General features: G+C 33.6%; 1 protein-coding gene across 2 annotated transcripts in view; it reads left to right on the top strand.

Annotated features, from left to right (window-relative positions):
- Positions 1-15,142, top strand: part of SLC12A2 (solute carrier family 12 member 2) — a 104,708-nt gene that overhangs the window by 38,934 nt on the left and 50,632 nt on the right. For both annotated transcript variants that reach the window (XM_032262528.1, XM_032262609.1), the window contains exons 5-9: positions 5,628-5,767; positions 8,207-8,317; positions 9,729-9,837; positions 12,603-12,730; positions 12,831-12,915. In XM_032262528.1, the coding sequence (XP_032118419.1) occupies positions 5,628-5,767; positions 8,207-8,317; positions 9,729-9,837; positions 12,603-12,730; positions 12,831-12,915 (573 nt within the window). The remainder of the gene's footprint in view (positions 1-5,627; positions 5,768-8,206; positions 8,318-9,728; positions 9,838-12,602; positions 12,731-12,830; positions 12,916-15,142) is intronic.

The raw sequence follows: 15,142 nt of genomic DNA, 5'->3' as shown, positions 1-15,142 counted from the left end.
TGGTGGGAATGTATATTAGTGCAGCCACTATGGAGGACAGTTTGGAGGTTCCTCAAGAAATTAAAAATAGAGCTACCATCTGATCCAGATAGCTGTACTCCCATGTTTGTTGCAGTGCTGTTCACAATAGCCAAGATATGTCATCTGTGAATAGTGAATAGAGATGGTTTTTACTTTTTCTTTCAAGTCTCTAGGAAATTTTCTCCTTTTTTTTTTTTTTGGCCAGTTGAACTAGCTAAGACCTATAGCTCAATGGTGACTAGAAGTGGTGAGAATAAACATCCTTTCCTTGTTCCTAGTCTTAGGAGAAATAAGTTCAACATCACTTAACTATAAGGTTTTGAAAGATGTCAGTTGTCAGATTGAGTTCTCCTTCTGAGTTGCTGAGATTATTTGCCATAAATGGTTAGTGAATTTTTTCATGATTTTCCTGCTCTGTTGAACTGCATGTTTTTTTCTTCCCTTATTCTATTATCACAACTTACATTTTTTTTTTTTCATCTAAAACAACCTAGCATTTGTAGGATAAACTTCACTGAATTAGAGAGATTATCCTTTCTGTCAAATTTTACTTGCTAATACTTTATTTATTTATTATTTTTTGAGGTGGAGTCTCACTCTGTGGCCCAGGTTGGAGTGCAGTGGTGCAATCTTGGCTCACTACTACCTCCGCCTCCCAGGTTTAAGTGATTCTCCTGCCTCAGCCTCCTCCTGTTCACCATCATACCTGGCAAATTTTTGTATTTTTGTTAGAGATGGGTTTCATCATGTTGATCAGACTATTCTCAAACTCCTGACCTTGTGATCCATCTGCCTCAGCCTCCCAAAGTGCTGGGATTACAGACATTAGCCCCCGAGCTTGGCCTGCTAATACTTTATTAAAATTTTTGAGTATGATCATAAGGGATATTGGTCTGAAATTTTCTTATAATAACCTTATTCGGCTTTCATGTCAGTATTATGCTCATCTTATTTGTTCCCTTTTCCTCTTTTCTGAAAGAGTTCGTGTAAAATTGATCTTATTTCTTCCTCACCAGTGAAGAGCCATCTGCGCCTATAGTTTTGTTTTTTTGGGTTTTTTTTTTTTTTTTTTGGCAGGGAGCGGTTATCACAAATGTAAACTCTGTCATGTTATAGGGTTACTTCAGTTTCCTGTTGCAGTCACACTTCTGCCACCTTTTGTTATCAAGAAATTTGTGTATTTCATCTAAGTTGGAAAATCATTATAATCAAGTTATTTAATATATTAACTTTCTTAACTTGTTATTGCAATAGGATTTGGAATGACATATCCCTGCTTTCCTAATTTAGTTAATTTACTTTTTTTTCTTTGTTCTTGATTAGTCTAACTCATTGTTTATCAGTTCTATTAATATTTAAAAACAACTTTTGGCTTTCTTCTTACTCTTTTTTCCATTTTAGATTTTATTTACTCTCTTTCCAGTTTCTTAAGGTAGAAGCTTAGATTGTTGATATATCCTCCGTTTTTAGTATAAGCATTTAAAACAAATTTTACTGTAATTTCTGTATTAGGTATATGTCACTAATTTTATGTTGCACTTTTGTTGTCAAATCAGTTCAAAATACTTTCTAATTTCCCTTGTGATTCATTTAAAAGTGTGTTATATAATTTAGATATTTAGGGATCTTTCATACATCTAATGCAGTTCTATCGTGGTCAGTAATACGCAGTGTGCCATTTCAGGTTTTTGAAATTGAGAAGTATTTTATGACTGAACCAGTTTTTAATCTTACGCTTTTGATTAGCCTAGTTAGGGTTTTAATTACTGATTGGAGATTAAATAAGAGTTACAGGGCATATATCCTCAAATCAAGATGTAATAATGATGAAATTCAGTATTGTCACTACTTAGTATCTCTGGCATCTGACTAAGTATGTTCTTTGCAGTCAGGAGTTAGGGTAGTTTACGGCCAAATTATGAGTTTTCATCAGGACATTTTTCCATATTGACATCTGTATTTGCTTAATAGATTTTTTTTAAATAAAATAATTTTTATTTTCTATGAATATCTTCAGCATTATTAGTAATAAAAGAAAAGCTGATTTACAAGAGTTTATCATACATACTATATTGGTAAGCAATTAAGTCAGGGAGACCTGAGTTTAAATACAATTCTTTACTTAGCTGCTTACATGACCTTAGCCAAATTACTTAACCTCCTTGAGCCTTAATTTTCTCATTTGTAAAATGAGGATGACAACAGTAATTTAGTAGAATTAAGTTAAATGTGTAATATTTAACAAAATAAGGTGTATACCTAGTCTGTGCTGATTAGTAAAAAATACCAGAGCCTTTCAGAGTAGTAGATCTTTAATACCATCCATTTTGATGTTTTATTTTGTTTAAAAAAAAAAACAAAAAACTAGGAAGTAGGAATGGAAGTGGGAATAAATAGGGCAAATAAATGTTGCTTTTCATAAGAAGTAATAGAAGATGATGAGCAGTTGTTTTTATATTCTTAACCATATGTCATTTCCTTTTTCTTGAAAACAATACAAATCTTTTAAAACTGAGTTTTATGTTTTAAGTTTCTATATTTGTGGAAGACTTTTAAATAGTTTTGAAATCTCAGAGTTACCGTTTTATAAAATCAGAACTTTAAGGCACATAACACAAATTTCTTACTTAAATAGATTCTATTGGTGATATTTTTGGTTGTAAGGTTTATATTGTCAACTACTAAACACAAGAGTATTGACTCATTTCAATAACCTTTCTTTGTGACTTCATTTTCTCGTCTACAAAATGAGAATAAACTTTAATTCATTTTTGCTATTGGGAGTAGATGAAATAATTTGTTATTTTTGAAAATATACGTTAAATAAAAGCTGATAATTATTGTAGGGATTTTCCTTTTGATTAATTATAATGTGATGTAATGTATTCATTCTAGGTTCTTTGACAAAATTGTCATATATAAATTAATTGGAGTTTTTAGTGCCCAAGAATATTTCATGGAAAATTTTAAGTCATTTTTATCTTATAAAATCATGAGGCTAATGTTAAAGAGTTAGATTGTTTTGTTTTTTAATTTTCAAGATTATGAAAACCAAGAAAGTTTTAAACCCATCCCAGTGGGTTCGCTTTTTTTTTAAACCTATCCCAGCGGATGGATTTAAAGTGTAGAATATTTGAGTAAATTGATAAAAATCAACTATAAAACCTAATACAGGCATTTTCCAAAAGGATGTTTGCATCATTAGTACTTTAACTGTATAATTTTTTTGTTGGTGCATTTACCTTCTTTAAACTGGTGAACAATAGAAACAGATATTTAGCTATTTAATTACATTTCACTATATGGTCTTAAGTATTTCATCAGTTTATAGAAATATGTATATAGCTTTATGTAACTTCAGTATTATTAAAACTGTTTTGATATGACCTAATGGCCAAATTTAAATTAGAATTTTAGAAGAGCTCTTAAAAACTTCAGGTAAGCATTAAAGTGACCCTAAATCATAATACCAACTTTTTTTAAAAATTATATTTGGACTCTGGGGTCCATGTGCACATCCTGAATCCTGCAGGATTGTTGTATAGGTACATACATGCCATGGTGGTTTGCTGTCTCCATTCCCACCCCCCGCCAACACCATCACCTACATCAGGCATTTCTCCTGGTGTTATCCCTCCCCTCCACCCGACCACCTAGCCCTGTGAGTGTTGTTCCCATCCCTCTGCCCAAGTTCATCACCCGCCTATGAGTGAAAACATGCGGTGTTTGATTTTCTGTTCTTGTGTCAGTTTGCTGAGAATGATGGTTTCTAGGTTCATCTATGTCTCTACAAAGGACACAAACTCATCGTTTTTTATGGCAGCATAGTATCCCATGATGTATATATGCCACATTTTTTTTTGTCCAGTCTATCATCAGTGGACATTTGGGTTGGTTCCAGGTCTTTGCTATAGTAAACAGTGCTGCAATGAACATGTATGCATGTGTTTTTATGGTAGAATGATTTATAAGCTTTTGGGTATATACCCAGTAATGGGATTGCTGGGTCAAATGGAATTTCTATTTTTAGACTCTTGAGGAATCACCACACTGTCTTCCATAACGGTTGAACTAATTTATATTCCCACCAACAGGGTGAAAGTGTTCCTTTTTCTCCACATCTTCTCTGGCATCTGTTGTCTCCAGATTTTTTAAATGATCGCCATTCTAACTGATGTGAGATGGTATCTCAGTGTGGTTTTGATTTGCATTTCTCTAATGACCAATGATGATGAGCATTTTTTCATATGTTTGTTGGCCACATATTTGTCTTCTTTTGAAAAGTGTCTGTTCATATCCTTTGCCCACTTTTGAATGGGTTGGTTGGTTTGTTTTTCTTGCAAATCTGCCTTAGTTCTTTGTAGATTCTGGATATTAGCCCTTTGTGTGATGGGTAGACTGCAAAATTTTTTTCCCATTCTGTTGGTTGCCAGTTTAATGATTGTTTATTTTGCTGTGCAGAAGCTCTTAAGTTTACTTAGGTCCCATTTGTCTATTTTGGCTTTTGTTGCCAGTGCTTTTGGTGTTTTAGTCGTGAAGTCATTGCCTGTGCCTATGTCCTGAATGGTTTTGCCTAGGTTTTCTTCTAGGGTTTTCATGGTGTTGTGTCTTATGGTTAAATCTTTAATCCATCTGGAGTTAATTTTTGTATAAATTATACAAAACTGATTTTTTTTAAGTTAGAAAAATAATCTGCTTCTTGATAGCTCATGTAATATCTTTGTTTATTCTGCCACTTAGAATTTACTAGCATACAAGTGACGTATCTTTGGGATACCGTTATATGCGGCTGTGAGACTTTTTTTTTTGGTCTTTATATTTACATTACTAGCAAATTGCCATAATTAAGTAACTAAAATCATACCAACTGTGATTTAAAAGTTACATTAAGTCTGAGCATGGTGGCTCACACCTGTGATCCCAACACTTTAGGAGACTGAGGTGGGCAGATCACTTGAGGTCAAAAGGTTGAAACCAGCCTGGCCAACATGGTGAAACCTCATCTCTACTAAAGAAACAAAAAATTAGTATGGCCAGCCTGGTGAAACTCTGCCTCTACTAATAATACAAAAATTAGCCAGGCATGGAGGCACATGCCTATAGTCCCAGCTACTCAGGAGGCTGAGGCACAAGAATTGCTTGAATCCAGGAAACAGAGGTTGCAGTGAACCAAGGTTGCTCCACTGCACTCCAGCCTGGGCGACAGTGAAACTATCTCAAAAAATAAATAAATAAATAAAAGTTACATTAAGATTAAATATATAAATTAGAAATTCAGTGGGAAATGGTCTCTTGGGATCTGTGAAGGAGTGGAGGCTGTAGGCCATTTTAATCTAAACTTTAAAAGATAAAATGGGAATTCAAATAGGATGATATTATATTTGATATGGGGAACATTATCTGGATGTTGAGAATTGTTAATAGGTGGTTTATGAAGAATTCTTTTTAGGTATTTCTGAAAATATACTCACTCACTTGCCTATTTAACTGCTCTGCTTACAGGGGTCATCTGCTTTGTGAAATTCTTGTGTAATTAAAGGATAATTTGGCATTTTAAATCCTAACTTTAGTACCTGTGTTCTTCTTTTTTTTTTTTTTTTTTTCAGGAGGAGCATATTATTTAATATCTAGAAGTCTAGGGCCAGAATTTGGTGGTGCAATTGGTCTGATTTTCGCTTTTGCCAATGCTGTTGCAGTTGCTATGTATGTGGTTGGATTTGCAGAAACTGTGGTGGAGTTGCTTAAGGTAATTCACCTTCCTTTCAGTCATTCGTTTACCAAATCTTTATTGAGGAATTATATGCCACTTATCGTGAGAGGTTAGGAAAGCAGTGATACAACCAAGAGATTCGCCCTTCAAAAAGTTTAGTACAGGAGATAGGCAAAGAATAAAATACTATTAGAATGTCAGCGGTCGCAACATAAAGGGGGAGCATGTAAGTTACTTATTAGGAATTGGGGTTGCCAGGTAGTCAAGGAAGGGCTCTCCAAGGATGGGAGTCTTGATGTTAGTTAGCAAGCAAATTGGAAAGGTAGAAGTCATATGAGGGGAATAGGGAAGAAAAGGAAAGAAAGGCCTGTAAAGGTTAGAGTTAAGAAAATTACATTTTTGTATGGTTTAAGCACAAAGCAGCAAGACATTTAAGACTAGAGAGAGAAAAAATAATCAGGAGAAGGGTCTTATTTGCATTTAAGTTTGGGTTTTGTTTGGGATTGGGGAACATGACATGCCCAGATTTGGGATGTAGGGAAGTATCTGACCATGGTACAGAGAATGGACTTGAGGAATGACAGCTAGAGATGGAGACCATTTGAAAGGTTGTAGGTATCCTGGGAGAGGAGATGGTGGCTTATATTAAAACAGTGACTTGCAGGGTGGGAGAGATGTGGGCAAATTTGGGAGATTTTAAATAATGTGAATGACTGGATTTGATAATTAATGGGATGTGGGAAACTAAAGAAATAGGATTTCAAATTTATGCACAAATTTCTGACTTTTGGATTTAGTTGGAAGATAATGCCATTTGCGGTGAAATGGAGAACACAGGACAGTTTAGTTTGAATGTGTTAACAAGAACCATGAGTATATCCAAACAGAGCTGGCTATATTGCTCTGGAGTGTAATTGAAGAAGTAAGAGTGAAATAGGATTCTTCAAATATTATTAAATGAGAGGAACCTCAAATGACACTTATAATTGCTCATGTTAGGTTAGGTTATAACTATTCTACAGTATCAAATGCTACCTTAGGAAGTATAAAATCTGACAAGGACTGACACCTACTTTGAAATTCACCTTTACTTGTGTACACCAAAGTGATGAAGAAAAAGAAGGGCTATAATACAGTGAGTAAGCAATATAATCATTAGAGTTTATATTCTTTCATTGTTTAGTGCATGTTTTTATTTGATAGTAAAAGTTTAAGATTTACTCTGAATTCTTATCAGAGTATTTATGATTTATACATGTGTTTGTTTCATGGAAAATTTAATTTAGAGAAATATGAAATATGAAACATTTTAATCAGATTTATTATATAAAATATTGAGCTATAGCTGTAGTCTTCTGTTGCATGGTCTATGAATCTAAAAGCTAGTCAATAGATATATACACTAGTATCTTTTTTCAAGTAATTGTCAGATACGATTATCTGAGTGCTGCAGGGAATTTCAAATGTTAGATTAATTCAAGAGATATCAAAATTAAATTTGAAAAACAATTTTTTTTCTGCAAAGTAGAAAGTACATATTGCTTTATGAAATTAAATGGGATCCTTGAAGTTGGATAAGGTTGGGAAATGACTTTTCCTACTGTATTGGTTAAATATTAACACTTGCTGTGCTTTTGGTTGGCAAAAGCATCTTTGGATCTGGGGATTTTTGCACCCGAATATTTGTATTAAGGTCATTTATCTGGAATTCAAGCAATTTTATTCCTCCCTTGTAGTTGACTTTTATGAAAGAATTTCTTTTTAAAAGCATTAACAATATTAATTTTTTAAGAAGCAAGTTTATAGGATTATTATAATCTTCTATACTTTTGTCAGTTGCAATAGAATACAGTCATCCTGAGTTATCAAAACAAATTAGGTTTTAGTTTTTTTGTGCCCTTCATTACCTTATTTGAGAAGTGGTAGTAATTGATAAATAGCTTTTTACTTACCTAACTGGGATATCATAATCTTTAATTTTATTTTAGATGGGAATCTTTTAAAAATGCCATTGATGTTAAACTACAAATGAATTTGTTGGCAGAGCGGAAACTGTGTGTTTTTGGATGGCAGCAGGAAGGTGTGCTTATCACTTTCGTGCATTATAAAAGACCATTAGCATGAGTTCACTAATCACAATAAATACAAAATATATTTCTGCTATATAACTTAAAATTCTAACTAGCAGTATGAGTTATAACTTTTTTACTTCCTTGTTAGCAATTCCTTTTTTGATTTGTTAAGTCTATATTAAATGTAGAAGTGTTAATAACACATTTATGTTATCAGATGCTTGAAAGACACCTCAGTGGTGAATAGTAGTTTGTTCCTTTAGGTCTTCCATTCATTCCTTAGGTAACTATTCAACTTCTACATGTAAGGCACTATGATATCTCTAAAATGTTTCAAAAGGAGTGTGAATTTGTATAAAAATAACTAATGTTGCTTATTATATTTATGATTCTTTTTTTCCAGGAACATTCCATACTTATGATAGATGAAATCAATGATATCCGAATTATTGGAGCCATTACAGTGGTGATTCTTTTAGGTATCTCAGTAGCTGGAATGGAGTGGGAAGCAAAAGTAAGTTATGATAGGAACACCTGTAAATACTTAATACGTGAACTTTTAGAGCTTATGTTTTGGGAACACTCTAAAGTATGGTAATATTTCCAGATTCTAATGGTACCTAAGTGGCCATTTTCACAAAAGTTTATGTATAAAGTTATTTTCTACTTGACAAGGCAGAGAATCTTTGAAGATAACACTTAGCCTAGGATCTGGTTAAACATAGTACTTTGTAAATTTTGAATTTCCCACCTCACCCATTCTCCAGTTTTGTAGTATGTAAAAATGCTCAGGTCAGTGTATCAGTCCAAATTAAACATTTGACTTTGTAATTTATTTAAAGGTTTAACTTAAAAATAAATATGAGGCAGTAACTAAAAGTTAATGCCCACACGAGGTGAGAGAAGTTATTCTTGCTTTTGAAATTTCAGAAGTCGTAACTCTGAAAGCCAGTAGCATTGTTTCTCGAAAAAATTGCTAAAGTCACGTTACCCATAAGCAGAGCACCCAGATGTGTTTTTGTCTCTGAGAATTAGAGCATCACACCACAGCTGTAGTTTCCCCCAAATAATGGATATCCACAAAGGTGTTTACTTTTAAAGATCTTATAAAAGTCACATATTTGTGCTCTATATGATAATGTTTATGAAACCAAAAATTAGGAAAGTCTAAAAGGATATTTTTCAATCTTGTTCTTTACTTTAAAGTTATATTAGTATAAAATTAAATCATTTGTTTACATATTTCACAAATTGGCTTTGTGAAAATTACATAATTTTATACCACTGGGATATGATTAGCATGTATGTAGCTTCTTTTCCCACAGATGACACAGCTCTTCATGAGTTTTCAGTTTTATTGAGAGGTTAAGAGTGGAGAAGGGGAAATGGTAGTTCTCATAGATTGTTCTTCTAATCCCATTGCTACTTGAATTTGCCTCCGTATATTGCCATCCTCTTTCTGTACTTTTTCTTATTTTCCTGTAGCAATCACATGTGCAACATTATGTTTGGACCATATATAAAACTTGTGTTTGTGTCCAGCATGTTCTCCATGTCAAGATTGTAGTGCTAAGGTGGAAGAGACAGGAACGAATGATCTAGAATGAAAGCCTATAGTGTTTTGAAATTTTTAGTACTTTATGGCTTGTGGGAAGGCATACACATCTTTAACTTGTTTCAGAAATGTGACATGATCTCACTTTTACTATCTTTTTTTCTGGCAGATATTTCTTTAAATATCTCTTTGTTCATTAAACGCAAATTTATTGAGCAGCTACTTGGCATGTGGCATTATTTAAGGCACTGGAGAATCAGACAAAAGAAGACAGAAGTTCTTTCCCTCATGGAAGTTATATTTTAGTGGAAATGAATCAAGATATAGAAACAAGATACTTGATTTTAATTTTTAATGTTTAAAATTGCAGGCTCAGATTGTTCTTTTGGTGATTCTGCTTCTTGCTATTGGTGATTTCGTCATAGGAACATTTATCCCACTGGAGAGCAAGAAGCCCAAAGGTTTTTTTGGTTATAAATGTAAGTAAAAAAGATTCAGTACTTTTTTAAGGGTACCTGTTACAAAATTCTATTATCAGTTAAATGTACATTTTAGATATTTTGTAATGGATTGGGTATGGTTTGGTGATTCATCCTAATTTACAATTTAATTTTGTCCCCTTTGTGTATGCTGTACAATTGGAGTAAAAATTACTTTTATTTACATCTTTTTCATTATTAGCAACAAAAGGTGATAGAATGTAGAGAAATCAGTGCTGCTAAGAAAAGGAGCTTTTTTTCTCTACTAGTTTTTGGAATTTGTAATTGAATTCTAACTTTTATTCTAAAGTAGCTTTCATTCTTTTAGCATATTTAAGCACAGCAGTTTAAAAGTGCCTAAGATTGTGAAAGCAGCTAGAAATACTAGTTTCTTGATACCATTGCATTTTTCAAGAGTACAAGCCATTTGCTTTTTAGGCGGTCTCTCCAGTTGTCTTATTTGTTTTTATATATTCAGGCTATTCCTTTTTGTCAAGAACCTAAGTGAATCATGTTTCCTCCTTAGTGCATCACATATGGAGGATGCATGATGCAGTTTTTTCCATTACTCACTGGTGTTAGCTTTTATTACTTAATCAAGGTTATACCTGCACAGTTTCTCTATTGTGAGGTTGCTGTCTTTTTCTTTGCAGTTAATAAGTAATCTGTGGAAGAATACTCTGAGACTGTTCGTAGGCCTGTCAAACTTCTACCAAGTGGCTTCATCCTTAACCGCTCTCACATCTGGCTTTCATTGGTCAAAATTAGTCAGATGGTGCTGGATCCACTATGAGTTTTTTGTCCTCTTCTCCATTTCTCTTAGTCATTCCTTCTTCTTGAAACATGTCTATTTTATCTGATGTCAGATACTCTAGGTGCCTAACTCACTGGTCACTATGTCTATTACTCCAGTTACCCCCCTTTAAATGCAGAATTGTACAGCTATTATAGTGCTGACTTTCTAACTATATACTCTCCCATGGGTGGTGTGTGTTCTGATGGCTCAAAATGCTGTTAAGGGACTGACGTGTTTCTATTCCTGAATCTCTCATTTAAAGTCCAAACGTAATGTATATCCAACTGATTATTTGAAGTCTGTCCTACTTATTTCTTCTCAGGCTTTTCCATCTAAGTAGCTGAAACCAGGATCTTAGTGTTTCCTGTTCTACCTGCTCCTCTTAATTTCTAATTCTTTCCTAATCTGTGCATTTATTCTGCCATCTCTAGATTGAGCCTCTGCAGCAACCTCCTAATTGGCCCCCCTGTTTCAGATGTTGAATCTTTCAGTCGATTGTCCACACAACATTAGTGTATGTCATTTGTGTGTTTCTGACCCTACTTTGGTTTTCCATTTTATTTAGGATGAAACTTAAACTTTTATGAAATATTCATACTTTATCCCTCAATGGTTACTCCAATCTCATTTAATTCTTCTCCTTACTATAAGAATTTTATCTTCTTTTATTTCCTCAAAATAAACCTTTTTCTACTTTGGGGTCTTCATACATGTTATTTCTCTTTTCTGGTGTACTATTTTTCCCTGATGATCACATGCCTGATTTCTTGCTCAGCAAACTCTCAGCTTAAGTATTGTCTCCTTCCTTATATTTGCTTAGCCTTCTGTAACATTGAATTAGATTCTCTCTCATATTTCTTATTACAACTCCCTCTTTTCATCAGAACACATACTACTGTTTATAATTACCTGTTTCTTATTTTGTCATTTGCTATTGAGACTCTTAAATTCCATGAAGGCAGGAACAATGTCTAACTTGTTCATATTGCATCTCTGAGTACTTTGAGATGCTAGAAAGCTCTAGTGCAGGACCTGACACATGTAGATACTGAAGTATTGAATGGATAGATGGATACATTACACTTAATTGGTTATCTTAGTGTCAGAGATGAAAACAGTAGATCTAGTTGAAGCTTTTATTGTTGTTGAAATAGAAAGGAACTTTACTTAAAGTGCCTTAGCTAATTATCTGACAGCCTCAGAAATCAAATAGGTCACTAGATAATAGAGAAAGCTGTGGACCAAAATCTATACAGATAGTAATATAAATTGGAAGCTATCAAAAAATTGGTTCTATATTAGTGTGATGTTGCTGTGCTTTTCCTTTTTTCTTTCTTGAGATGGGATCTCACTGTCACCCAGGCTAGAGTGCAGTGGCATTGATCATGGCTCCCTGAAGTGTTGACTGTCCGTGCTCAAATGATCCTCCCAACCCAGTTCCCCAAGTAGCTGGGACCACGGGCGTGTGCCACAACTACTGACTAATTTTTTAATTTTTTGTAGAGACAAGATCTTCCTTTGTTGCCCAGGCTGGTCTCGAACGTCTGGGTTCAAGAAATCTGCCTGCCTCAGCCTCCCAAAGTGCTGAATTAAGACGTGAGGCACCACGCCATGATGCCCCTTTTGTTTTTCTGCCTCCCTTCTTATTTCTTTGACGTCAGAGATTGAGGGGATTATCCACATCGTGATTTGCATTGGGCTAGTCATAGCAATTAAATCAGAAAACTCTTGACACATAATTAGTGAGGTGTACAAAAAAATGGGACATGAATCAGATCAGATAATCATTTTGATTGTAAATCATTTTCTCATATAAGAACAAATACTAGAACTAGGAAATATGTAAAAATTTACTAGTTACTTCGACTGAAGAAAAGTTAGGGGTTATATATACCTATTACTCTTGACTTCAATTATTATGGTCTAATCTGTTATCCATTAATTGTCAAAAATGTTTTGTTCTCTACAGCTGAAATATTTAATGAGAACTTTGGGCCAGATTTTCGAGAGGAAGAGACTTTCTTTTCTGTATTCGCCATCTTTTTTCCTGCTGCAACTGGTATTCTGGCTGGAGCAAATATCTCAGGTGATCTTGCAGTAAGTATTATAAAGTGCCATATCAATTGTATATTTTAAAAGTGGAATTTGTATATTTATTTTTACAGATAGACTTAAAAAAAATCTTCTTGTCTTCTAGGATCCTCAGTCAGCCATACCCAAAGGAACACTCCTAGCCATTTTAATTACTACATTGGTTTATGTAGGAATTGCAGTATCTGTAGGTAAATGGCTTTACATTTTTTATGTGTTGCAGAAATTTCATGATGTACATACTATAAATATTTATTTTGGTGACATTTCCTAACTTTTAAATTCAGAAATATTTCAATAAAAGGCATGGAGTTGCTTATTATAATTCAAAAACAGTTTTTAGAAAACTAGTAATGACTTCTGTAGACATCTAAACCACCAAATGCTTTATGGTATCTCCAGGATTTTTATTAATTATGGTAAATTAGAAAATCATGTGAAATTGCATTTATAAACTCTTTCACTTCACTGGCATATATTTATCAAAAACAATTCATATGTAGAAGCAAATGAATTTTACAAATTTCTGAATTTTTTTATAATAGTAATTTATATTTTTGTACAATATATAAAGATTACTTTAAGGCCCTTAAGCAATGCTAGCTAATTTTTTATTATAAAAACACCGGTTTTGAAGAATAGGGCATACTAAGTTTTACTTAGGAAAAGTTTTACTGAATTCTTACTAAATTGAATGAAAATGGTTTTAAAATCATGTTATTACTTCATGGAATCATGGTATTGTAGAACTTGAAAGGACTTAGGTGGTCAACCAGTCTCTAATCCTTGTCTTACAGATGAGAGAATAGAAACTCAGAGATTTCACTACCAAAAATGGTGTCATTTGTTTTAGAGAATTGTTTTCATGGCAAAGAAGGTTTTTGTTTATTTGTTTTAAATAAAGGCTTTAATGCTATTTACTATTAATTACTATCAGTTTACATACAGTTTACATTTGTCAAGTTTTACAGTTAAATTTCTTAAGAATAATGCCTAAGTAAATCTAATTTAATGAATCATAAACTCCAAGCCCATAGACTACACAATATGACAATATGAAGTTTTTATTGGATTTGATAAGAGAATTTTATTTTTGCTATATATTCACTGATTTGTTGAAGGAATGACAGAACTGTATTTATAAACTCTGCTGCTATTTGCTTAAATGTAATTTTTAAATTTCACTTCGTGACAATATCATGGTGGACTGAATTGGCCTTTTTTTTTTTTTTGAGATGGAGCCTCACTCTGTGTTGCCCAGGCTGCAGTGCAGTGGCTCTATTTCGGCTCACTGCAAGCTTTGCTTCCTGGGTTCAAGCAATTATCATGCCTCAGCCTCCCAAGTAACTGGGATTGCAGGCGCCCACCACCATGCCCAGCTAATTTTTATATTTTTAGTAGAGACGGGGGTTTCACCATGTTGGTTAGGCTGGTCTCAAATTCCTGACCTTAGGTGATCCACCTGCCTCAGCCTCCCAAAGTGCTGGGGTTACAGGTGTGAGACACCAGTCACAGCCTGAGTTGTCATTTTGAAAGGAATTTGGATTTCATTATCCTTGCTATCCATATACAAATCTCTGAAATTTACTTTGAAATAACAGATGAATATATATTCTTAGCAAAACATATGTGTTCCCCTAAAAGTTTCTAGCATGCTTCTATATATTATGAACTGAAGAAAATTTAGTCTTAAAGTGACATAATTATGTTTAAAATAGTTTGCTACAGCAAATAAACATTTTCCATTTTTATTTTACCTTCTAACACTGCTGGCTCTCATACTTATTTCATTCTGTTTACATTAGCCCTTGAAGCAATAGGAGCAACCCCTTGATGCTGATTTTCAGTAGCTACGCCAGTAAAGGCAGCCTCTACGCTAGTGGTTGTTTAGCTCAAAGCAATGAAACCTTTTTTCCCCAAAATATTGCAGGCATAGACAATCGGAATACAAAGCACATGAAAGTGTAGCTACTTTAGGGCTGGTGGGATTTGCAAGGCTGTATTCTCCCCTCATTCCCCACTTGTTTCAGAGGTACCTTTATGGAAACATGGTTTTGCAAGGACTGCTCTGAAAGGTAGATGAAAAAATTAAAAATAAAGAACTATATAGTCTGTCTAGTTGTTAGAATATCCTCCCTTCTCATACTTAGTTCTGTTTATTCCATTTTTGCTGTTACACATGTAATTTTTACCTTAATATATGATGAAATAATATTGTAAAAGTGCTACAGAAAGTAAAAATCTATAAAGTGTAAAGAATGGTAATTACTGTTAGTTGTACAATACACGTTGCTCTGAATAATGAAGTGCTTTTTTGAAGGCCACTTTAAAAATATTTTATTATGGAAGTATTCAATTTTATAGAAAAGTAGGGAGCATTTTCATATTAGCTCAATAATTATTACTCAGCTTCAAAAA

This window comes from Sapajus apella, unplaced genomic scaffold, assembly GCF_009761245.1.
Source record: "Sapajus apella isolate SASKATOON/1434 unplaced genomic scaffold, GSC_monkey_1.0 scaffold1, whole genome shotgun sequence".
Lineage (NCBI taxonomy): Eukaryota > Metazoa > Chordata > Mammalia > Primates > Cebidae > Sapajus > Sapajus apella.
The sequence above is the reverse complement of the archived record's forward strand: the minus strand, read 5'-3'. Positions and strand labels throughout refer to the sequence as shown.